This window comes from Eurosta solidaginis, chromosome 3, assembly GCF_040869045.1.
Source record: "Eurosta solidaginis isolate ZX-2024a chromosome 3, ASM4086904v1, whole genome shotgun sequence".
In the NCBI taxonomy this organism is placed as follows: domain Eukaryota; kingdom Metazoa; phylum Arthropoda; class Insecta; order Diptera; family Tephritidae; genus Eurosta; species Eurosta solidaginis.
The window spans coordinates 285,954,530-285,982,167 of NC_090321.1; the positions used below are offsets into that span (position 1 = coordinate 285,954,530).

At 36.3% G+C, this 27,638-nt stretch overlaps 1 protein-coding gene across 2 annotated transcripts in view; it reads right to left on the reverse strand.

Annotated features, from left to right (window-relative positions):
* Positions 1–10,852, reverse strand: part of egr (TNF superfamily member 12 eiger) — a 34,707-nt gene extending 23,855 nt beyond the window's left edge. For both annotated transcript variants that reach the window (XM_067776937.1, XM_067776936.1), the window contains exon 1: positions 9,966–10,852. In XM_067776937.1, coding sequence (XP_067633038.1) covers positions 9,966–10,124 — 159 coding nt within the window. In that variant the 5' untranslated portion in view covers positions 10,125–10,852. The remainder of the gene's footprint in view (positions 1–9,965) is intronic.
* Positions 10,853–27,638: the final 16,786 nt, after the last annotated feature.

The window sequence follows — 27,638 nt, forward strand, 5'->3', positions numbered from 1 at the left end:
AAATGTACCATAAATGTGATTATTCTTGAATAATCACTTATGATTCCTATTTCTAAACGCTTTTTATTCATATTTGATATCATTGTAAAATTGAGCTTTAATAGTTTTAGAGCAATATTTGACTGCTTTTCACAGTCATTTTCTGATCATATTCGTGAACATATTTCAATCGTTTTGTTTGAGATTTTTGAATCATTTTTGAATGCCATTATAATGCATTTATTCTTCATATCTCATTCAAAATAGGATACTACATAATAGTCTTATTTCATCAGGGGAAGAAAGCATGCGAAAGTGAGCTATTCGAACCACAGCTAACTCTCAAACAAACTTGACCGATATACACCTGCGACTACAACATCCAACATCAGCATTATCGTCTGCATCTTAAAATACGGATACGATACGGGATGTTGAAGCCGTATCCAGGTATGTCAAGATAGTTTCACTTACCTGGGGTTCAAATAGCTCACAACCTATGTATTGACCAATCATTTATGTATTTTCTGGGAAGCTGAAGGGGAGAAATGGTTGGGGAAATCTTTGTTCACGAGCCGCATTACATTTTTTTGTCTTGAAGAATATCTTTTGCATAAATAATAAAATTTGTATATATTTTTTCTTAGCTTCATGATTGAAAAAATATGTGTATGTGAAAAAAATAAAATTTTTAATGAAAAGTAAAATTTCAACAAGTATAAAATTCATTATTCAGTCAACAAATATATTCATAAAAGATTCAGAAAGCTGAATGAAAATTGATTATAAATTTTTGATCACCTAAAGTAAACACATTTGATTCAAATATGATTCCAAAATGTGATTGAAAAACTTTATTCAGTTTTTGATCATCAAAGGTAAGCATATTTGATTAGTGTTTTTGTTGGTTTTTATGAAATATTAAAATTTAGTCATTAAAGGATTTCAAAAATGATTCCAAAAAGTGATCGAAAAATGCTTTTTAGTTTTTCATCATCAAAAGTATTCATATTTGATTATTTCTTTTGTTCAATTGTATGATAACTCATTATTTAGTCAGAAAGAGTAATCAAATTGTATTGATTTGTAGGGAAATTCAAAATTGAATCACCTAAATGCTGAGTGGGAAGAACATTGAACGAATTTGGGCTGGATGTTAAAAATCTAAGGGGATAATGCTAGCCTTATGGTACGCAGCTAACGAGGCATAGTACCTTTATTAAGGCAACATCAACCTAATATAATATCGTTTTAGTTCCGCGTGTTTGCCATTCGATTCAAATGGCTGTGTCATCTGCTTCAAAATTATTTCCGAGCGAAATTGAATTTTTGTTTTCAGATATATTTAACTAGGGTTACCAGATGGCCGAGATATGAATCGGGGACACTTCCAACAAAAAAGTTAATCAAATTTCAATAGTAAAAATTTTGACCAAGTTTAACCTTCTAAACGCAGTCGAAGACGGGCAATTAATTGCACCCAGCCAACTGCAAAAAAATTTATAAAGGGTAGGGGAATATTGTAAATAATTTAACAATTCGCACAAATTATTCGCAGATAATTATTTATACATTCTTTTTTCTTACTTCTAATTTCAAAAATCTGGTGCTTTCTTTCTATCAGCATTTCCCGACATATTTCTGGGAATTGCTGATTTTTTTCAAAAGTTCAGCATTCTGAGGAAAGGTTAACATTTTTTGGAATTAGAGACATGTAAAATCTGAAAAATTAAACTTCACTCGAAGGATGTGTCCAACATTTTCAACACTCAAACGATTTCTTTCTTTTGTCGATTGTGAGCTCATTAAGGAGAAAATCCTTTCGCAGTTCGCATTGTGACATGGTATCGAATAGAAAAATTGAGCAATTTTGAGCACTTCCGAATATCCTTCGAGATCTTTATTAGCTGAACAAAACGAAGCCAATTTGGCGCTTGCAGATTTTTGTGCAAACAATCGTGATCATCGGCCTTGGATTCCAAGAATTTTCTCAAATTTACTATTTGGTCATGTAACAAAGAATCATTGATGGTCACTTTTTTCAAGCAAATAAAAGAGGCATGGTTCTACTTCACTATATTGCAAGTCTTGATCTGTTTTGAAATCCAACCATTTGAAAACTCTGAATTCCGAAAATCCTGACGTCGAGAATTTCAGATATTCTAATGTTTCACAATAAACAATATCAGTTTTTGCCAAAAATTCGTCGCAAGCATGGTCCCTTCCATCTTTTCTTAATTGTGCGAAATTCGTCCTTACAGCTAATGGAATAAAATTCGATTTTTGTCGTTCATCCACTTTTGATAGGAGATCAACGTAAAGTGAAATTATATCTAAAATGCTATCGTAAAAGCGGGGACGCTGGGACAAATCGTCGAAATCGGGGACAAATCCCCGAAAGTGGGGACGTCTGGGAACCATAATTTAACTGGTTTTCTAAGTTCGAAAGTAGACAAAACTGCTTTGCGATACTGGCATTACGGACCGACTCGAATCATTGCGAATTGCAACTATAGGAATCAGATAACATTTCACCAAAAGTCGGAAAAATTAAAAACAAATTGTGCTCTGGAAAAAATGTATGCAAAACTATGCCCAACTATCATATTTTGCAGAGCTCCAGAAAAAGAAAAAAAGTTCTTACCCTTTTCAGGAACTCCAGAACTGTTAAAAAGTTTTAAGAACACCAAGTTTTTTTTTTATTCTAATTTTTTTTTTAATTATTGGCTTTTGGAAATATTAGAATATTGGGCGTAATTTTTCAGAACACTTTTCGTTTTCTTTCGATAACTATTGTGTGAAGTTGCCAAATATGATGTAGTAGTAATAGTAGAGATTAGTGAAATGCTTTACTTTAAACAATTTTTCAAGGTTCGATTCGAGCTCCAGGCCAGAACAATAATTTTTTTCTAATGATAATTATTGTCATTTTTTAAATTTGCCAGTCAAACAAACCACCGCTGTATAGCTAAATGGTTAGCGCAGCGTGCCTAAAGCGTACTGATGATGAAGGCTTAGCACCCTTGGAAATGGATCTATCTGCGCAGCTATGGCAGGTTGTCTGAAAAATTTTCTACTTACTATTCCAAAAACAAAATACAATTTTTCAAATATAGAAAAATTAAAAAATAACAATAATTATCATTAGAAAAAAATTATTGTTCTGGCCTGGAGCTCGAATCGAACCTTGAATCATTTTATCAATAGGCCGATAAAAAACAAAAACAATTGTTAAAAAATTTTTGTAAAATACAGACTGCATCTGTAAATAATTTCAATTATTTGTTATGAAATTTTTTCTGCAAAAGTTCTGGCAACTCCGCCTATAATCAAACTGGGAGAATTTTTGGTTAACAAACATCAAAAAATTTACCTCTGTTTCTCAACAGTTTTACCTTACGCTATTTGTATCATGAAATAATTTTCGAAAAAAACACTCCCAAAACTAACTGAACTATAAGACGAACGGACATCTTCTCCCAAAGAAGAACACATTTCGGGTGACTTCGAATCACTGCATTCCATTTCGGGTTGTATCCTATTTGTCTACATAAATAATATGGTCACCGTAATTATATGTGATCTCAGTGGTAGGTATTATTTTATTTATACATTTTTTATGCAATACTAACTACATACATATATACAAATATTGTCACAATGCCAGTGCAGACTTTATGTCTATTTAACTGATAAGAAGTGGAATATAAAAGCTTTAGCGGAAGCGATAGTTTCCTCCACCACTATAATGAAACAATGAAGAGCATATAGATAGATTATTGTAGGAATGCACTAAATGGCTTATTTAAGAATTAATAGATGGTTGAGTGCCAACTTATGTTAAGTGATAAATTTGAAGTTTCTTGTTAATATTGCAATCCCGCAAGACAATTTGGTTCATTCTGATTCCAACAGTATTCAAATAATCAAAATGGTTCGTACGAGTTTCCTCAGCCGGAATCATGAAGTCGCTTGCGGCCAGACGTTATATTCAATCTCTGCTGTTTGTGTATGATCTTATATGTGGTTGGGTTGCCTGCCCGGAACGACTAGCGCAAATTGGCTTCAATGTCCCGAGCAGAACCCTTTGTGCCCAATATCCGTTCCACGTGAAAGTTATCGGAGCTAATTATCACAATTTTGATCATATCTCTAGGGCCCTCAGTGAATATAACAGGATCTTTTTTAGCCTTGAGCTTGACTTCGCACTCCCGAGAGCGCTAAACTTTACTCGTATTATGTATAAAATAAATTTATTAGCATTTAAGTTGAATGAATGTAAATCTAGTCTGTAAGATTAATGAAATCATAGACTAATAAATGAAATGAATCGCGTTCTTGGAAATGAAAAGGAGTTGGATATAAAAGGCGAGTCAGCACATACTTAGATGACTCTTGGGTGAGACACACCGTGTATAGACTCTATGTGAGGCGCTGCTGGATGGGTTTTATTTTATTATTAACATCAATAATTTAAAAAACACAATGCATTTATTTAGTTTAAAGCATTTAGGCAAAATTAAAGATCCAGACTTAAATGTGGAATCTAGAACAACTCACTATTGTGAATATGGTCCTAATTATTTTAGGCTACCTTTCATTAACCTCTACAGCAATAATTATTATCATTTCATATTAACACAAATGAACTTGCCATTAGCTCAATAGCATAACAAATAAATTTGGATTTAAGAATTTTAAATTTAATCCCAAATATTTGCTTAAATATGCAAAAAGAACCAAATTCTTATCAGTTTATATATTTAAGGAGGATTTTTGCCAACCGTAAATTAAGCTGACTTTTGACCACATGAAATCAAGCGACTAGCACATTATTAATAAATAGAATTCAACTTTATATGTAGGAGTTTTATTATTAGGGATTGATAATTTCGGTTGACAAATGCAGACGGCAGGCGACGCAAACGTGCACATAAACACAGTGCGTCTCTCATTACCATCAAGCCATAATCATTGCCATACTGATGCTAAAAAACATTGGCAATGAGGGATTCAGTTACTGACGCTTGTATTCAACTTGTCTCTGATGAGCTATGCTGTAAAATTAACAACTATTTACCTAGTCTTTCCAATTTTTTCGCCCTACGTAACTTGGCACTATCGCCGACTAAGTCCTCGGCGACCTTCGAGGCAAAGACAAAGTAACGTTCATAGTTGATTATAAAACATTTGGCCATTTGTGTGCTACGCATATCCAATATGTTCGCAGAGCCTTAAAGAAACACACAAGAGAAAGGTGCAGGCCTGTCAAAACACCTCGCTAAGCACTGCCACGGGATGACTTCTTATGTCGCCAGACGAAATACTGAACAAACAGTTCAGTACCCCGAATCCTAGGCATCCAACAGGCAACTGATTTATGAGGCCCATCCCATGGATAAAAAGGGACTTCTCCATAAGTACTACGAAGAGATCCTGCACACAAATTCTGCTTTTTGAACCATAAACAAGCTCTCAGCGGTTCTACAAAGAGTCATCAAAACATTATGCCGATAAATGCGCTGCGGACCCCGTTCCCAAAGTCCAGTTCCCGAAACCACAAGTAAAGGAAAGCAAACTTCTCGCGTCACGCTGGAACACCTTCGATCTGAATACAGTAATAACCTAAACGCTTACTTATCCAGAATCAACCCTGTCATATTCAACGCATGTCCTGCATGTAATGTGCCCACCTGACACCAACCATCTTTTCAATTGTAATTTGGAGCCAACGCCTCTAAAACTGAAGTATCTATTTAACTTCCGTTAGAGGATATCAATGACAATTCGTGAGTCATCGCACCTGTTAGATGGCCGAATCGCTGCTACAAGATAACGAAGATGAACTGTATACGAAAATATACATTTGTTTTTTTTGTTTTTTTTCACAAAATTGTAATCTCATTTTCATATTTATTTTGCATTTTCGCTTTTTTTTTTGGCAGAGTGAGCCAAAATGTCGAAAGTAAGAGATGGTTAAGTTTTCGGTAACTATATAGAATAATGGCGTAAGACTTGATTTAAAGCTTAAGCTCTAGATTATAAACTCCGATAATATCAATCCATTGAATAGTCTTGTCTCTTTAGAGATATAAGCAACTTTGCGATTCTAACGTCGTAGGATTTGCACATGATCTTAATAATTTTGCAGCCCCACGGTTCTGTCCACGCCATACCTGCTTAATGGATCATGCAACTCATATCTTCTTTTGATTTCTCCCAAATGATTGGGACGTCTGCCATCTTTCCGTTACCTTCTTTCCCTTTATGATTAGAAACCCGGCTTATATGTATGGACTCGCCTGAGCGAAGTCTCTCCAAAGCATCTTTGCATTCCAGGGCAGTTCTTGATAAAATCCTCTTCAGGATTATTGCCTCGAACGCCGCCTGGCTATGAATACGCATTGACAGCACTGAAGCTTAAGTACGCTTCCTCTTCGAATTTCTGCTGCTTTCTTTACGGATACGCTTTCCGCCTGAAGGACACTGCAGTGATATGGTAGCCTGTAGGATCTAAGTACTTCCATCTATGTAATTCTGTTAATTCTTATACCTTGCAAATAGCTCTTGAATCAACGTGATTTGAGTTTCTCTTTAAAATTATCTGACGCATTTCCGTAATATTGATATTTTTTGTTGTTGAAATAACCAAAGAAATCAGTCCAATAACAGAAAAATCAGTTAGATTTATTGAGTCTGTCACTTTTACAGACTATTTTTAACAACAGTGTTTCTTCTGTTGAAGTAACCAAACAAGTTTGTTTTCCTGACAACAAATTCGGCTGAATTAACCATAATGTGATTAATTTTACTGAATGTTCTGAAATTGAAAAACAGCAAACCTGAAGCTATGATTTTACTACCTTAATTGTTTTCGGTGTAAAGTTCTTTAAAATACTATGTATAGGAATAAAACAAAATTTTACTTCAAAGATGGATATTTATATTCCTAGACATTCAAAAAGTTTCGAAAGGGACATGACAGGCTAATAAAGCCCAAACTAGTTTGCCCACAATTCGATAGTACAATCAAACGAAACGCGCTTGTGAATTCTACAGAGAGAGGTATCTTTCATTCATTTGGATACCAGAATCGACTTGGGGATGTATATCTTTAAATATTATAGATATCGAATATAATTAGTGATCCATAAATAACTTGTTTTGCTGCTTCTCGACCTTCATCCTCACAGCCCCTCCCCCATCGTGACGCTTCCGCAGAACCCTCTTCAAAATGGCATTACGCTGTTTTTATATATTAATATTATAGTATATCTGTAGAAGAAGCTATCATAGAGTCGTGTCCGAATGGTAGGTTTAAGTAATATCATACATATTTTACAGTTCGCTGTTGTAGTAAAATTAAATATTTTTGAAAAAATTACTTAATTTTATTAATTTGCGGAGCAACGGGAAAAATATAGTACCTATTTATTATACCTCTGTTTGTATATTTGTAATTCACCATGCAATGTGAAGTGGTTTCAGTAAAAAACGAGTGAGAGGCGTCCCACAAGGCAGTCACCTTGGTCCAATTCTGTTCTTGCTATTTATTAATGATATCTGTACCACTATAAAATATTCCAAAATCTTAATGTATGCTGATGATGTAAAATTTTTTAGGTCTTATGCGTCTATCGAAGAACGTCCTTTGCTTCAAGCGGATTAAAACTGCCTAGTTACTTGGTGCAACGTTAATTCAATGCTGCTGAACCTCAGTAAATGCAAATTCATGTGCCTCTCTAGAAGATATTTGCCAGCAGCCTCTTACGTAATAAATAATTTTTGTCTTCTATCAGTAAACTATTTTGTGGACTTGGGAGTCACGATAGATGCTAAACTTAGTTCCAACCTTCATATTAATGCTACTGTCAATAAGGCTAGAGGTGTTCTTTCATTCGTGAAACGGTGGTCCAAAGAATTTAGTGACCCTTATGTTACTAAAGCCCTTTTCATCACTTTAGTTAGAACGATACTAGAATACATATCAATAGTCTGGAATCCACAATACCGAGTTCATGCAAATAGAATTGAATCAATACAAAAGCAATTTCTACTTTTCTCTTTAAGGAATTTTCAGTAGGACTCTGCGTATAATTTTCCACCTTATACTAGTCGGATGAAGCTTATCAATCTTCCAACTCTTGCAAGTCGTAGAGAAATGCTAGGCGTTATATTTATGGCTAAACTCCTGAATGGATTGATTTCTAGTCCAATTCTTTTGAACGAAGTAAACTTTAACGTCCCATCACGGGTGTCAAGACATTACAAACATCTTCTTTTGAGGTAGTGTAGAACTAGTTTCGAATTAAATGAACCTTTTCGGTGTATGTCATGATTTTAACACTTATCAATTATATTTGATATAACGGATTCACTTTTTACCATAAAGAAAACTGTCCTATCTTAACTCTTAACAAAAAAAAAAAAAAACATAATAATAATCAAAGAAACTAAAAATGTTCACTTATTTAACAATGTAGTATATATATGTAGAATTCCTAACTGTTATGTAATCTCTAACTGTTACGTATAGTACTCAGCTGATGATTTTTATTCTGTAGCTGAGCAGTTTTAGATCTCGACGTTTAACAAACCTCCGCCTATCAACAACTCGGCAAAACAAATCCGCGCGTCATGCGGATGCGCCCCTCGCGCCGGTCGGGCGGGCTTTGGAGGGTATTAATCCGTTGGATATTATTATTATTATTATTAAACATAATTTTTTACTAATGCCGATGACAGAGTGCCATACTTTGAAAATTATACATGTTATGCCTAACAAACATTTTTTTTCTGGTGAGCTCACTTCCCATACCAAGCTTTGGTTTATGACTTAACTACAATATGCTTTTATTTTCCCTTAATTTTTTTGAATGTGGTTTACTTCTTAGTTTCAGGACATGGTTTAGAAGATGAAATTCCTTAGTTTAAAAGATAGCTTCAAGTATAAAACCGAGTAATTATTCAGACTCGAGTTTCCAAGTAAGATTTCGGTATTTCGTTTGTTAAACAAAAACAAACAGGCCACCTTTTACTTAGAAACTCCAGTCAGAGCAAAAGCTTGTTTTTATGCATAATGCCCAATGTGTCCTTATGGCCAAGCAACAATGAGGATTTTCTTATAGATGTGTTTAACGCAATGCATGTATTTTTATGTAGAACGGCAGAACTAACGCGGTCTGAACATGAAAAAGGCCAATATCCAACTTTTGTTGCAACAAAACCATTAAGGTCGAGCATCAATGTAGTTTTTCATATAGATGCGATCAACGCAAATGTATGCATACCAGTAACATCGCCACAATCATGCAAGATATTGCGTTTGTGAATATAAAGGAAGTTCAGACTTCGCGTTTGAATTTTATTTCGCTTTGCTTATAGTGGGAAAAATAATTTCACTTGCGAAGTGTGACAGCACCCTTATCAAAAGCAAATGTCCAATTCATCTTCTTATACTTTGCTTGCAACAAAATTTGGAAGCTGGCAACTTTTTCATGTAAGATGGCGTTAGTGTCGCTCGATCTGCCGTTCTCCATAAAAATACGGGCAATCTACTCATAATTCATAAGAATGTGTTAAACACATGTAAATGAAAAACTGCTTATGTGACGGAGCTTTAAGTTTGACAACACCCTCTAACGTGCCAACCTAATATAAACGCACGCAAGTCATTTTCTGTAAAAATGTCTCATGCACATACAACTTGTATGAGAGCAACCCAAATTGAATTTGCTGCGTGAAAACCTAACTCGATTTCCAATTTTTGTTCTGCGTGACATTTCGATTTGACGTTTGCACACATTCTTTACATTGTCGCAACGCATGCTTATTTGGGTTCGTCCGGTTGTTTGCGTGCGCTAAAAAACGCAGTGCGGTTTTATTAGGTTGGCATGTAACCGTTTAAAATTTGCATTAGCACACTCATAATATACATATGTACATAAATGTATGTAACTATGAACATATTTTAATTATTTACTCACCGTAAAACCTAACAAAACCAAAGTCAAGATCACAGCCAATGCACTTAAAATAACTGTGGGAAGGTTGGACCTGCGTTTGGAACTTGGCGTCGAACGCATTGATGACACAACAACACAACGAGGGTCCGATAGAAAAGGCTTGAGCGTTTCTGTAGTCATAATTACAATAAATATTGCCAAGCCAACGACGAAATTGATAACAATAAAAAAACAATCTGCGCAATGTTTGATATGGTCAGAGTCACTATCGATTTACACACATACAAATATCTATTCACAAATATAGTACGATGCCACACCCGTTATTTTATCTAACTTTTTATTTATTATCCACACAATAACAATTACATATTTTTCCAACAACACTGCAAGGATTGGATGTGCAAATATGTACAAGTCCGTTACATTTAAGTTTATGGGGTGTACACTGAGCTACATGCACACATATGTACATACATACATATGTTTGTATGTTGTTATGATTGACAACAGCAACAAGAATTTGCTGTTGATAAGTTTTTTATTGTTGTTAACTCTCGAGTCTCGCTCTCGCTTTTAATTCACCGAACATACATATGTATGTATCTCTTTGTACCGACTTAGGTTTTTTTTCAATGGCAAATTAGCTTTTGAAGTAAGGAAAAAGGCATTTGGCTTGCTGAACTTGTTCCGGTTGACTCAAACTGCAAACTATTTTTGTAGTTCCTTTCTTCTCACCACTCAATGTGCCCCAATTCACTATCATTATCGGAAATGCCAATATAGTTGCCGGTCTCGATTGCCGTTTGCCGATACCGAAAGTTATGCATACTATGCGTTTCATATATTATATAGCACTAGCTCTGAGAACTTTTAGAAAACGACGTCCGAGCATTTCAATGTTTCATTCAAAACTAAACGATCTTCACTCGATATGATCATTCATTGGTCTCAAGAGTGTTGGACATGAGCACATATTCTATGTACATATGTATATATATATATGTATACATATATGTAAAGTACCCAGCAGTTTGTGCAGCAAGAAAATAGCAAATAATATACAGTGTAATAGCCAATGTTTTGCCTGGAGGTGCAATGGCAATTTTTTTCTATAAAATTTGTATTGTTCTATTTTGTTTCCAGATTGATTAGATAATTTTTTTAGTGTTTTGTTTTAATAACTTAACTTAATAAATTTTTGATTCAGAATTATCATTTTTCAGAGTCTTTATAAACTAATCTTATGTTAGTTTTTCTTTAAAGTTTGAAATATGAAAAAATCCAGTTTTTAATTAATTTCTTTTTCAGGAAATTCAAAAAAGTCCATAAATTAAAAGAAACTATCGAAGTTGAAACTATTATACCAAGTTACTAAAAAAAGACATTCAAAAAAATGTCTAAAATTTGACAACCTTATGTGACAATAACATTTCATTTTCATTTATTCATTAACAAAATATTAGTACAATGAGGTCTATGATATTTTATAGTACAACTAAAAATAAATTACGCTAATAATAATAAACTATAATATGTTAATCTATATCAGATGCGATAACAATGTAAATATAAACACAGATTTGTAAAGAAAAATGCTATACGAAAAGTACATTTAACCTTGTCTAATGAAACTATAATTAAAGCAGTAAAGAAATAGATGTAAATTAGAATAAATTTGAATAAATGGCCAGCTAAACACTCAAGTTTGGAAAAATAATTTAATAGAATGCGCCTAAAAGTGCTTTGGTTTATATTGTTCCTTATTGCAGCTGGGATTGAGTTCCATATACGAATGGTGTTGACGAAAAACAGCCTTGTAGATACCAAGAAATTGTTGTTAGGTTAAACTAAATCACTTGATCTAAGCGATCTATTAAATGTGGGTTTCTCATATACATAGATATGGTGGGGATTTAGCAGATATCAACCGATACAAAAATTTTAGATTTATAGCTTTCTGGTAGTCAAATATGTCACACCCAAAGAGTTGGAACCGCCACGCAGAAATATGATCAAACTTGCGTAATCCGAACACGTAACGGGTTATATAATTGAAAGTTATCTCAATTTCCTGCACAGAACTCGTGTCCAATTTGGTATAAACAAACTCAGAGTAAGTGATTATTGGTAGTAAAATCTGTACGGAAAGTTTTGTTCTAATTTGTAGAGAGGTAACAGAGGCAATATGCAGTGTAGCATATACTCTACCAACAACAGAATTGATCTGGTAACATGTAGCATATACTCTACCAACAACAGAATTGATCTGGTAACATTTTGTAAAATGGTGTTGCCAATGCATATGAAAGGAGTTAGGACATCGACAAAATTTTTCTTCGAAATAGGCAAAACAAGAGATTTAATAGGATTAGGACGAAGACTATTATTATTAATGGCCCAATTTTGAATGAACGAAAGATCTTTATTTACTCTGCCGCAGAGCGTACTTAGGTCGGTGAATCTACCTACTACTACCAGAGAAAATTTTAAGATAGAGATGTTGCAGGGACGAAAAATAGTGTGAAGCAAGCTTCACAAAATTCTAATAAGTCACATTCACCAATTACCACAGCAGAATTTGTTAAACTACCACTGTCTGTATTTATTATTTAACAATTATTTGTAAATTTTTTATTCAGTTAATCTGTTCAGAATTTTAATTTTTACTCTCTAGAACTCCAATCAGTGTATTTTGTATGCTTAAATTATGTTAAAGTTTGTGGTATGGTGAAAGTGACCTACTAGAATTTTGTGAAGCTCCGCTGCTTTCCACTGAAGTTCGCGCATGCAACATCTTTATTCTTCAATCCCTTTGCTACTACCACATTGCGCCATCAACTCGAGTTCATGAGCTTTTTTGGGGTTAAACAGTAGGCATTAAATAGGAAAATATCCCATAAAATCCAGGTTATAACATAGTGTGAATAAACTTTAAGGAAGAAAAAAATAAAATAAAAAAGTTATGGAAACCTTTTTCGAATAATACAAAACGTTTTGGAATTTCAGTTAAATCTATGATTCGAAAATCATTGGTGGCCTGAGTTTCAGAAAATGTTCATACTGCAATTGTAATCCCGTATCTTAAATATTGCTGGGTACTGACTGCAATGTGTGCACATACCTGCACACATTTTTGCATTGTATATGCCTAGGTACATACATATGTATGTGCATAATCAAACATTTGTGGACAAGAGTGACAGGAGCGCGCTGCTGTTTCCTCATCAAAATATTGATCAATGCGCACAATGAATTTGACGCCAAGAGCGATCAGCCAAAAACGGCTATCATATTCTTTGGTGCGTGTGTTTGTGTTTGTTGATTGTGTTTTGGTTATTTTTTTTTTTGTTGTGATGTAAAAAGATCTGCGCTTGGGCTGGCCAACGGTCGCGACAACAACTAACAATTACACGGCCAATGCCGGCAATGCACAGTGTGACAAAAAGGTGACTGATGCACACAATTTTGCTGTATTAAAATGTACCTGTACGGGATTTCCATACAATTGAAGTATCTAAACTGAAAATGACTACCTGGCCAAAACAGCCGTTATAATAAAATAAATAAATTAATGAAAAATAAATAAAAAACTTGAGTGCGCCTTAAATTAAGCACTTCCATATATATATATATGGCGGTTAATGACGGTTTTTGGAGAGTTTAGTTCACTGGTTTAAATCCTAGGGCGGTGGTGGATTTTTCAGCTTTGCTCAATGAATATAGCTCTTATGATCGTCATTAATTGACGCTTAGCCTACTGGGCGATTCATTGCGACAACTCACTCAAACTGAGAACACTAAGTATATTCAAGCCCCTTCGTTCCCCTGTTGTAAACTTCTTTGAGGTATCCGCCCTAACTCTACTTCCAAATACAGGTGTCCACCTCCAGGGCCGGATCACCTTTATCCAATCTCTCTCGTTACACTCTGGTCAGGTATGCATGTAGCTCAAACTGTTCAACATTAAATCTCCCGGTTTATGGAACACATCATTTGCATAACGAACAGAACGAAATATATTTCGAAGAACTTTTTTCTCCAAAGGCCACCCCACCTTCTCTCGATACAGTCTATGGTCCCGAGCCTTACGTCGATCAGGACAGGTAAGCGTGATTTTTGTTCTACGGGAGGGGACTTTACTTTTAAATTGAAGAGTAATCGCGGGTAATATTTTAATCGACAGGATCTTGATTTTTCAGGAGAAAAGAAGGAGTTTGTAATAACATCTCAAATTACGCCTTCCAAATGTTTTGAGGGAAGACACGTTTTATGTCCAATGCTTGGATATCAATTGGAACGTTTTTTCACTACGCAAAACTTCCTCCTCATGCACGGCTATTAAAAGTTTTTCTGCAGCTTCTTATTGGGGATTAGGTTAGGTTGAACTGGCCGGTCAATAAAGACCTCACATAGACTGAATGTGCCCATAGTGTTACCAGAATTTGTTTGATGAACAAACGGAAGAACCCCAATTACTTATGTTATAGAATAGCTCCGTCCGCAAATACCAGAAGTTTTCTAGAACCTAGCTTAATTGCTGACTCGAGACCTGGCAACTCTGCTGTCCCTAATAACTGGAGTCTTGACCTAGCGAGCGCAGGACACGAACACAGAACATGCTCAACCGTTTCTTCCTACACCTGCTGTTACTGACGAGACCTAATTTATAAGCACCTAATATCGTAGGCTTTGTAGGCTTTTGTCCATGCCATCCATATGGAAATCCTGCCTCCTTTTAATTTCTCCCAAACGGATTGGAACGTCTATCGTCGTTTCAGCGAGTGTTGCACCTTCCTTTGCCAACTCATCGACCTCGCCGTCACCTATCCCTTTATGACCGGGAACCTAGTATACAGTTTTTCCAATGCTTCTATGCATTCCAGAACACTTCTTGATAAAGTAATGTGTGAGATTATTGTATTAATCGCCGCCTGACTTTCAATATATATATTGCCGCGACTGCAGCTTAAGCACGCTTCCTCCAGAATTTCTGTTTCCTTCTTCATGGATCTATTTATTTCTGGATCGACACAGTAAACAACAGACCCGACCCCTTCGGTTAATTTGGAACTATCAGTAGACACGTATATAGCGTTTTGCCATTTCTGCATCAACCCTCCGACTTAAATGTGGTCCCAAGATCTCTTTGGAAGTTCAGACACTGGACCATACATTCCGTTTGCTCTTATTGGGGTAACTTTAGTTTTTTTTAGTTTCCAATTTCCACTATCTTTTAATTTGTATACCTTTCATGAAATGAAATGGTACATTAACTTTGATCCATATCAAGAAGAGATGGTAGAATAAGCTGAGTTGATTTAGCCATGTCGGTCCCTCAATTTTTGAGATATCTTGATGAAATTCGGCAAGGGGTACATTTCGGTGTCCGATTAATCGGACTTTATCGATTTGTCGGAATCGACCATAGAATATTTCTCGGTTAAGAGAGTTTTCGTCATTTCTTCATTATCTTATAACTTTAAACGAGCAATTCTTGTTTGTTTGTATAGCCGAACGATCTCGAGAACGGCTCAACCGATCAAAATGAAATTTGGCACAGAGATAATGTATCACCTTCTAAGACTTTCTACCTAGGTGTTGCCAGTCAGAATGTTTCGCAAGGTTGCCACCTATTCGAAATTAAAAAAAATTGCATGAAATATGCCGATATGGGTATCAAATGAAAGGTATTTCACTCCGCATTCCAATAGGGACATTTTTGAGTAGGGTTGCCATTTAGGGTTGCCACCTATTCGAAATTAAAAAAAATTTCATGAGATATGCCGATATGGGTATCTAACGAAAGGTATTTCACTCCGCATTACAATACGGACATTTTTGAGTAGGGTTATCATTTTGGGTTGGGGTAGCTAGACGAAATATTACTCTACTTACTCATATTCTATTAAAGCTTTAAAGGAGAACATTAAAGTTAAAAATCTTCGTAAAAATCTTACACATGATTCGATTTAATTTTCTAAATTTCATACACGCTAATAAAATTGAAATGCAATATCAAAGCACCGTGGCAAATTCTAACAAAGTATATTTAAATGCATATTTTTGCCAAATATGAAATGAGTAATTGCAATTTCTCACAGATTACTATTAGAAAGATGTCTCACCGTAGCAGAAAGATATCTCACCAAGGTAATTTTCTACCGTTGAACACTAGAGGCATATGTTCAATTTGAAAACGACATCTAACCATTTAACTATTTACCAAGAGATGGCTCTTAGGAAAGTAAGTTGACATTTAATTAAACTAACTGATAGTTGTCATTCGTGAAATTTTCAAGTTTTTGGAATGTAATAAAATTGTGAGACTTTCATAGTGTATAACTAAAAATGTTTGAACGGAAACTGAATGCGCCTAAACTGAAACGGCAAATCATTTGAAGTCAAGGGTATTCTCGGAATCAGGCATTCCTCTCCCTTAAACGGTCTTTTTAAAAGCTTTGCCATTTTCAAATTGCTCATAAGTTTGGTTACAATCAATCTTGTTCCATTACACAGTTTTGGTGCATGCAGATTACGAAGCATAATAACTACAGATCCAACTTTGAGACGTAAATGAAGAGGGGGCATTCCAGGCATATCTAAAGAATTAAAAAATTCTGTAGGATAATTTAATATATCCTCCTCATTATCAATTCGATCAATTGATTTGTAGGATTGTGATTCTCCCGGAATTTTGTTTTGGATCGTCCAATTTAACTCACTAACATCACTATTTTTGGCTGCTAAAATTGCGCGTTCACTCAACCAAGTTAGGTTAAGATAGTTTTCATCAAAGAGAGTAGATTAATAAGAGGGAGCATTGTAGAGTCGCTCATTCACTACAAAGTGGTACGGCTGCGACTCTGGATTAAAAAAGTCATAAGCCTGGCCATTCGCGCAATTTTAGTGATGTAAATTGCATGGCGCCAGCGCCAATGCCGGTGACAGCTCAATGGTAGCTCAATGACTCCAAGCGAATTTTTGACGCTACTCAGTAGTGAGTTCGTAGTACATTTCACTTGTGCTATTGAGTGAAATGATTTTTGTTTGTCAGGCACGAGTTTGGTGTTATTGGCGCTACTGGCAATGATGATACTGAGCTGATAACGGTAGCGCTGGTAGTTCAGCTTTTGAATCAGAGAAAGAATTGATGACCCATGTAAGCTATTATGGCTTTGGCTATTATTGGCTGGGACTTTGAACCAAATAAATCCTGCGTACATAACAACCGGAGTCATTTTTGAGTTTTATATTTTAGATTTAATGTACAATTAATATGGGTGTGCTTGAGCAGCCAAATAATAACAGTAGTATTGCTAAAGTGCTGCTTAGTTGATGGAACGTCGCTAATTTCCTAGCGATGATCAATAGATTGTCAACATTTCTTTCATAAAACGTAACACTGCTGCAGCTCGAACACACCCTATATCAAGCAAATAAGAAACAAATAGACAAATTAGCTTTTTTTACAAATCGCTTGGCTGAGATTTTCAATTGTTGATTTAACTTAAGCTGTTATGACAATATTTTTCAGCCAGCTTATTTTCAAATAGGTAATTTTTCCAAAGGCAAAATAAATTACAGAGTTATGCAGCCTTAAAAAATCAGGCGGAAGAGGTATGGTGAATTCCTCTTACAGCCGTCCTACAATTTCCACAAAGTTTTAGAACTCTGCAGTGCGCAATCTTATGTGTAAAGAGTATTTGCTGCTAGTCATATAATGCCACCTACGAATATTATAGCATGAGCGGGCGACATCTGTAATCGAGAGTTGCTGCTATTCAACACTGTGCGTAATACGCGAGCATGGGATTCACCACGTGGAAAGACATTTTTCTGATATAAAATAGCATGGCTAATCCCATACCCGCGAAGTAATGGCATGAAATATTGCTTGATAGCATGTTTTGAACCTACTTGTTACTTCTAGTCACCCAGCAGTATAAAAAATACTCTTTACGAATGCCCTTATCAACAGCTTTCATTTGATATCCATATTGTATAAACACATTCTAGTGGTACCCGGGTCCATGTTTTGGTCTCAGGACCTTAGCCACCCAGCGGTATAATATATAGCCTATAGCCTATTCGGGTACCTACATAATATACCTACAAAATTTTATAAAAGTCCGTCCAGTAGTTTTCAAGTTTTAAGCATCCGAACATACACTCACCACGATTCATTTATATATGGGGTATTCCATCCCATTCCGACCAATTTTGAACCCGACCCCTTTAGAATTGGCTGAAAGCTTTTCTTCTTTTTCTAGCTTACGAAAGACGTTTTTCAGAATTTTTTCAAATTTTTTCATCCAACTCAAAAAAAGTTATGAATTTTAAAAAAAACACCGTTTTTGTTTTCAAAATGCTATAACTTTTTCTAAAATTGACCGTTTGGGATCTTTTTTTTTTAAATTGGTTTTAAATGTACTTTTCAGAAAAAATACAAAAAAATGTTTAAAGTTTTTTTTTTAATTTTTCAGTTTTTCGAGATTTTTCGAATTTCGCCATTTTTTTTTTTTTCTCATAAAAAACTTCAATCCTGCAATCATCCCCACTAATCCCGGAGTGGGCCGATTTTTTGTATATTTTTTTTTTTATTTAATTGAAAAAAAAAACAAATTCAAAAATAAATTTTTTTTTTATCAATTTTATTTACATAACAAAAAATGTAAGAAAATGATTTTTAAGTATTCTTTTCTTTATATATTATGATAATCTACGATTAAAATAACCAGGATTAATGACTGACACAGTAAACATGTAAGTTTTCTAAAAATAATGTAAAATAATAATGTAATATATAAAGAAAAGAATACTTAAAAATAATTTTCTTACATTTTTTTGTTATATAAAATTAAATAAAAAAAAAATATAAAAAAAAATCGGCCCACTCCGGGATTAGTGGGGATGATTGCAGAATTGATTGAATTTTTTTATGAGAAAAAAAATGGCGAAATTCGAAAAATCTCGAAAAACTGAAAAATTAAAAAAAAAACTTTAAACATTTTTTTGTATTTTTTCTGAAAAGTACAATTAAAACCAATTTAAAAAAAAAGATCCCAAACGGTCAATTTTAGAAAAAGATATAGCATTTTGAAAACAAAAACGGTGTTTTTTTTTTAATTCATAACTTTTTTGAGTTGGATGAAAAAATTTGAAAAAATTCTGAAAAACGTCTTTCGTAAGCTAGAAAAAGAAGAAAAACTTTCAGCCAATTCTAAAGGGGTCGGGTTCAAAATTGGTCGGAATGGGATGGAATACCCCATATATAGATGTGCATATAAAAAAAGTAGAGTTTGATTAATGATGACATGTTGAACAAAGTAAGTTATGCCACATACTCGAAGATTGCTGAGCAAAGCTCGGTCGCCCAGGTACTTTTATTTTATAGAAGCTTCAAATTTCACGCAATACTTACACATAAGGTATGCATTGTTATATATAATATACATATATCCCATACAACTGGTTGTTCAGATTGCATGAAATTGTGAAATTTCATCAAATTATTTTCCAGCTCCATTAATGAAAGGTATGAAGTCTTCGTCACAGCCAAGGACAGTCTGTCCTTACTTCTTTTCTATTGTTATCTTGTCACTAATCTTCATTATTTTCCGAATATGACCCTCTTTAAAGTGCCTTATGTTGGTAAGTTGGGTGTTTGAGCTATGTAAGAGTTCAATATTAGTGAAAATTTGCAAAAGAAAACAGATTTTTTAAAAAATTACGGTTGAAAAGTTCTTCGTGATAATCCTTCAATTGCTTACTCAGTCCAAAGAAAAATTTACTGGCAAGGATAATGGTTTACTTTAGGGTACAACTGCTAAAATTCGTCCAAAAATATCGGGAGAGTTGTCATGGACCCAGGATCACGAATCCAAAAGCGGAAATACAGAATTTTATTTCTGTGAAAAGATATTTCCAAAAAACCGAAAATGGCCCCGGAGCGCTCCGAAACCGGGGGTGGGATCCATAGTATTTTTGCGCAGAACACCTTTCTGCATTGGCGGCCTTCGGCCGCGCTTATAAAAATTACCCTGGATGGGTCCAACACCGGTTTGGAGACCAAAACTATATCCGCGCAAAACACTTTTACCCACAGTTTTTCTTGTGGGTACAACAAAATCATCAAAATTACAACAACCACATGAAAATTTTCGATTTTGTTTGCAAATAAAAAAAAATAAAAAATAATAAATAATGTTTGCAAATATCTCCGAAAAAAAATAACATTTCTAATTTCCGCTTTCGGATTCGTGGTCCTGGGATCAAGACGCGTCTCCCTATACTTTTGGACGAGTTTTAGCAGTTGTACCCTAAAGTAAACAATTGCCCTGGCAAGAATTATTCTTCGTTTGGTTTCTAAGCTGACATTGTTTTCGCTGTAAATTCTGGCTTCTAGATATATGAAATGTTTGACAGTATCGAAATTATCTGCGTCAAGGGTGAAGTGGCTGCCAATGCGCGCTTGCATCGATACCTTCTTCGATGACGGTTAATTTTTTGTCTTTATATAAAAGCCATCATCACCATACTCCCGCGATTGTACGGTTTTACAATATATTGTATCATTGCGGTTTTGATCTGCTAGAATTATCTACCCCAACACTTTATTTAAAGCACTATCACGATAGCGTCGATGGTTAGAAGGAATTCTTCTCAATCCTTATGAAGCTGATGGTGTTTACTTTAGCATATAACTGCAGCAGGTAAGCCTGTAGGAGAGGCGACTACAATATCGAAATGATCCAAGGAGTTGCCAGCGCAGTTTATAACTTCTACAACCCAATTAACAACCTCATCTATCTGTGGAGAATCCTGTTTCTTTAGCGACCCCAAGTTCCTCATATAACTAGGGGGGTGGGATGGCCCAGAAGGTTCAATGTGGTCATTTCAAATCGATCCCGAGATGGTCGGGCTTGTACCTTAATGGTCATTTTACCGGAACGTACCGAAAATATCCGGCAAGGGACCATAAACCATTTATAACACTCCACAAAACCTCCGGGAAGTGTCTTCATAGCTACAACAACAACCTCTAGTGTATTTTCAAATATACATACATAAATAAGCACATAAGTATGTTTGTTCAAATGTAGATTATTGAATATATAATCCTTAATGCTCATAACAATTGCAGATGAAAATAAAGAACGAAAAGAGTCGCCATTACCCGAACAATGACTAGACGTGGCAACTCAGAACAAAAATTATTTGAGTAAAAATACGCTACTGTCAGTCGCGCCAAGCCAATGGAACGACTAATTAAGGTCGCACTGTTATGACATTCGTAAGCAGGTATGCTTTGTACTTAATTAGTACATCATCTTAGGAATTCAAGGATTAAGTCTAAGCAATTTCAATTTTGTATTTTGCGAAAGAATGTTTATGCTGAAGTGGTTTCCCCTATTTGTACCGAAACATGCACAAGTCATAGATATTTTGTAAGTAAACATTAGGGTGGAACAAAATAAAAAAAATTATTTTGGTCATCAAAAAAGTTAGCCTATAAAAATTTCAGCTTTATATGTAAATGATAAGAGGTGCTTCATCACGATTTTCATTCTCCTGTACAAATTACATGTGTAATTTTTCATTTGCAGGGTATTCAAGCATTACCTCGTTTAAAGCTTATTTGTGATTTAAGTTTAAACTCAAATGTGGTTTTATCACAAAATAATTGCAATACAATCGAACATAATATTCTTATTTTGTTATGTTGATTTTCCGACAGGGTGGGTAAATGATGTATGTATATTGGAACGATTTTCCGTCATCCCTTTTCAAATTAGGTTTCGAGACAAACCGTTTTCGGCGTTATGCCATCATCAGCGTCGATTTTCGTTCACCGAATTTGACAAGGGATGACGGAAAATCGTTCCAATATACATCATCGGATATTCTTCGAATTTATAGACATTCTCTCAAAGGCCAAGAACGATAAACTCCTTCCAAATATGATTATTTGTATTTTTGAGGGATTATTTCGTATTACAATAAAAATTTGTAAAAGTTTTTGTATACATGTGTGTGTACAATTCGGAGCTAAACTTTTATTTCGAAAAACTTTCAGGCAAATCAATCAATGAACAAAATAAATACGAGCCGCGATATACCTTCAAAGACATTTAGGCCGAGCTTATCTTCCAATTTTCGTCGCGCTACTTCTTATAGCATTTTCTTTTCTGAAAATAATGCCCCTCTCCTCTCTCTCGTGTGTTTGTGTGTTCCTTTCACAAAATATTTTCTACTTCATAAAAAAAGGGATGGCATTACCTACAAATAGAGCCACTTTGCATAGCGCTATGTGACCTAGATTGAGAAATAGAATTTAAGACTGCAACATGAAGGTAACATTTTTTCCAGAAAAGAAAACGCTATTAATTTTTTTTACAAATTTTCGGGCAGGACCTTCATATGTACATACATCTTTTTTACCGACTTCAAACTGCATCTGCAAGGAGATGAATTTTCGCTCAGAAGCGGAGGGACTTTCCATGAAGGAGTGTTTGCCACACCACTGCCGAGGGACATTTTTTTTTCTACTCGAAAAAACTATTTCTAAAGATTTAGATGTTGGTTTCTCTGTGCCTTGAAACCAAGACCTTATGTGTGGTAGACGTAATACGCTACCATCGCACCGCAGCGGCACCTCTTAATATTAAAATTAAAAAATTTTAATTTTACAGTATAACTTTTTCGATGTCCTAAACATTATTCGTACTATACAAAAAGGAAAAAAGGGCATTTTCTTATATTTATCCCACCCTAATATATAGGTATGTGCAGACTTTACATTAAATAGGTAGGTAAAACACCTTATCATAATAGTTATGGTAGGTTAATGTCACCATTAGTGATAAATTTATGTATTTCAAATGTATTAGTTTGTATGTACCTAAATAAAATCATTTCCGGCATTTTTATATATACAATTTTCAGTAGTTATATGGATACATTTGTATATATCCTCACATATTTGGAATTTTAAACACCGCGTGCATTTCTTTCATAATTATTACACACCGTCATCAAAAGTGGAACAACTCAAAAGTTTTAATTTTTACATTGAAGGTATTCAAAAATTGTATAAACCGTCATAATGTCATAAACTTATTAGATGTCAAAAAATTATAATATTATGAAAATATAACGCGTGAACCTTCTCATATGCAACCCAGTTCTGAACAAAGATTCCTTGCGACTTGTTCCCCTTCTCCCATTCTTCGTATGCTAAATAAACATTTCTTGGGAGTTTTTTCACTTCTTCCCTTCCTCATATTCTTAACAATGTTCGAAAAAAGGGAACACCGGTTAAGGGAGAAAAGTCGGTTAGGTTGAACTGGCCGGTCAATTAACGTCTCACATAAACTGAATGTGTCCACAGAGTGAGAAAAGTAGGTATTATGAATGTGATTGAAAGGAAAATTTCCTTGCCATTTTTAATAAGTTTTTTCATTTTCTTCACATCTGACTTCGAAAATTCGAAATTCCTATTCCCCAATTATTATTCTCCTTAGAAGAAACGAATTGAAGGAACTTTTCCGCGGGAATAAAAAAAATCTGCGAGAACTAAATTCTGAGGGTGTATTTAGAATTGGACTCATAGTATATTCACAACATTTGTTTTATGGGTTTTCTGAAAAAACTATATTTACAATACATAAACAAAATTTGGTCCTTTCTTTTTTGGTTTTTTGAAAAGTCAAATATTTTGGGGTGTGCTCGTTTTGCAAATGGTGTGCGCTAAGTATGTATGTGTAGGGAATGAAGTGACACAAGAAATTTGTTTGTCATGATAGGTGCACTTTACGTTGTGTGATATTTTATTCGTCCATTAGCACTTATCAATTTTCATTTAATTGGGCGCCTATTGGTGTATACAAATATGCGTACAGGGGCGTTTAAAACGAGTACCGAAAATCTAAATGAAATTCTTTGCAAATTATGATTAAAACAAAAAAAGGAATTTCTTCGTTTTTTCGAATTTAGCTAAGGGCTGAAGCCGTTAAGGACAACTTTATCTTAAGTATTTTGATATTGTTATTCCCGGGACTTGAACTCAGGACTTTCGGTGTAGTGTGGGCGAGCACAAGCCCACTAAACCACGGCCACGAAAAACTAGTGTATATGTTATCATAATTTTGGTATTTGGTGCTATTTTCAATACGGCAACTGTACCTACAAACACATGCATAGAAGGCATTCTATATACCCCCTGGTGAGGAGGGTTTGGCTTAAAAGGCCTAACGCACCCTGAGAACCTCCAGTGACAGGGCGAGTGGATGCCGCCCTGAATTAAGCATCCACAGCCTAGTGCGGGGTTGCTTCGAGGGAATACCTACCCAAGATAGGGAGGCAACTATACGACGTGGGATACACACTCAGGAAGGTAAAGAGGTAAATTATTTGTAAATTTAAGGTGATTGTCACATTAAGACTGAGCCCAGTAAGGTCTTAATTAAGGTATACTGGAATCAACGACTCGGATATGTTTGTTAAGGGCTGGCGAATGTGGCATTCGGAATCTCAGTACACGGCTTGACACACCGTCGAAATGACTTTCCGATTAATGTCCCATTCGTCTCCGTCCCGTTAAAACCTTGGCAGGCCTTGGGGTACGTTCAAAGTCCGTCATCATTAAGTTGGTGGTGCAGGTTCGGTTGAGATCCTCCCGATTAATACTGATCTGGCTCTGAACGCAGTCTTAATGAGGGACTGCGTCAACCTTCACGTGGCCTCCCTGCCTTCGCATAGACAACCACGGGATCTATATAGGTAACTGCACACTCGGACCAAGATAGCGGCCTCAAGTGGGGACCCAATTAAATAAATGATGAGCAACAACAATACTAAAATAAAAAACCAAACACAGGAGAATGAAATGGCGTTCAATCCATTTGTAGGAAGGAAGCTAGCTCGCTCTCCAGAAGGGCGTGGCCCATCGGCTGGGGGCCTTAACATTTCGTCGCAAGTGGTAACGAAACCCAAAGGAGCGGAGGCCGAAAGCAAGCAAGGAGCGTTGTCGCCGGGTGCTACACCGAAGCTTTGCAAAAAGAACTCCGACAGCAAGGCTCAAACGGGCACACCATTATTAAGTGAGCTAATTAAGCAGGCGTCAGCTGCGTTAAATCAGCAAAACCCCCCTGGAGAGAAAAAGATGACCAAGCTAGGCAAGGCGATTGAGGACTTGATGCAGTTCTCATAGGGCGTAATAATATACACGCGGAAATCAAGCGCTTGGCCTCCGTAATAAAAGTTCTGTACATCGAGTCGGCCCTAGAGGTAAAGAATTTAGAACATAAATTGCGTGCAAGCGAATGCGCCAAGGATAGAAGTCCATCACCCCCCGGAAAGCGACCGAGGAATAATTCGTACTCGACCGAGGAGAACAACGTGGTAAAACCCACTACTACTCTAAAAGATGTCTTACCAGGGCACGTGGGTGGACACAAACGACGGCAAGAAACGCAAGAGAAGACGGAGCGGAAAGAGGAAACTGCAGCCCAAAAGACGGGAGAGTGGCAGTTAGCCAAAAAGAAGAGCAAGAAAAAATCACTTAAGGCTAGGCCGGATGCAATCATCATTTCCAAGGCGGGGGATGCGACGTACGCCGACATATTGCGTAAAGTGAGAAGATGCGACGAATTAAAATCCCTGGGTGATGACGTCAAAACGATTAGAAGAACGGCGAAAGGAGAGCTGTTACTAGAGCTGAAAAAATCGCAAGATGGGAAAACAAGCGCGTACCAAGCAGAAATTGAAGCGGTACTAAAGGACTCGGCTAAAGTTATAACAAAGTCCCAAATGGTCACGCTACAGTGCAGAGATCTCGATGAGATTACTACGCCCGAGGAGATTTGCAACGCCCTCCACCAGCAATGCAACATCAAACTTCCAGATGTGGCTGCCATAAAAAGCATACGCACAGGGTACAGTGGCACGAATTCGGCACTTATAAGCCTTACAGCGGATGATGCCAAGGCGGTTCTTAATACGCAAAGAATCCGGGTAGGATGGGTTTCCTGCCGAATTAGAGAGCTCAAGCAAGAAAAACGCTGTTATAGGTGCTGGGGCTACGGGCATATAGCTCAGAAATGTAAGGAGACTGTAGATAGGTCTAGCCTATGCAGGAAATGCGGCCAGGAAGGTCATAAGGCTGCAAGTTGCGAAAATGCACCGAAATGCGCGCTATGTGGGGGACAACATTCAGCAGGCAGTTTTAAATGCCCACAACGAGAGGGCAGCAAAATGACTGTCTCATGAGGGTATTGCAGCTCAATTTAAACCATTGCGAGGCAGCCCAAGAGCTATTATCCCAAACAGTCTATGAAGGAGGATATGACATAGTGGTACTCTCTGAACAATACAAAAATCGCCAGGAGCAGGGTTGGCTCTCAGATTCAGCAGGGAAAGCCTCAATTTGGGCACCAGGGAAATTTCTCCCACAGGAAATTATGACGCCAACGGTAGCAGGATTCACGTGGGCAAAAATCAACGGTATATACGTCTTCAGTTGCTATGCCCCTCCGAGCATGACCATCGCCGAGTTCGAAGACATGATATACGGGATCACCATTGAAGCACGAGGTAAACACCCGCTTTTAGTGTGTGGAGACTTCAATGCATGGTCATCTGTGTGGGGAAGTAGACGAACCAACGAAAGAGGGAGAGTTCTCCTCGAAAGTCTTACTTCTTTGAGGCTAGAACTCCTAAATGAACCAGGGATATATACCTTCGATACAGGTACCAGACGATCCATTATAGATCTCACCTTCGCTAGCAGCGAAATAGCAAGACGAGCAAAATGGTCCATAAGCAACGTCTACACACACAGCGACCATAAAGCTATTAGCGTAGAGCTGCTCGAAACTCCACGAACGGTAGCAGCAAGACATCGACAAAGTAGGAAATGGAAACAGCACCTTTTCGACCCACAAATATTTAACATTATCTGGAAGGACGCCATAGTACGAGAATCGCATGCGGAAGACCAGTCGGTTCAAATCACTAAGTTGCTATGTATGGCATGTGATGCTGCCATGCCCAGAAGTCGCGGAAAAGCACAGCGCACTCCGGTATATTGGTGGAATGACGAAATTGCGGAAGAGCGTAGAAAATGCCACAAAGCACGAAGAATAGCGCAGAGGGCACGCTCATCACCACGATATGCAGAGCTACACAGCACCTATGTCGCACAAAGAAAGGCAATTAAAAAGCCATAAAAAAGAGCAAGAAGTTATGCTTTAGGGAACTGCTGGATAATGTCGACCTAGATCCTTGGGGATCAGCCTACAGAACTGTGATGGCCAAAGTTAAAGGACCGATATCACAGCAACCTACGTGCCCGATACTGATGAATATTATTGTTGAAACACTTTTCCCGGCGCAAGATCGCTGGACTTATCCAAGCGAGGATCTAGAAAGTACGGAAATTCCGCAAATTACAGAGCAAGAGGTGCTGGACGCTGCAAAAAGAGTTGCTGATAACAAATCCCCAGGACCCGACGAAGTACCAAACATAGCCCTTAAAGCCGCGATTACAACTAGGGCTACATTATTTACTGATCTTTTTAATGCCTGTATGCAAGAAGGCGTGTTCCCTCGCCCGTGGAAACGACAAAGACTTGTCCTATTGCTGAAACGTGGTAAACAGCCGGACCAACCATCCTCATAAGGGCACTTTGT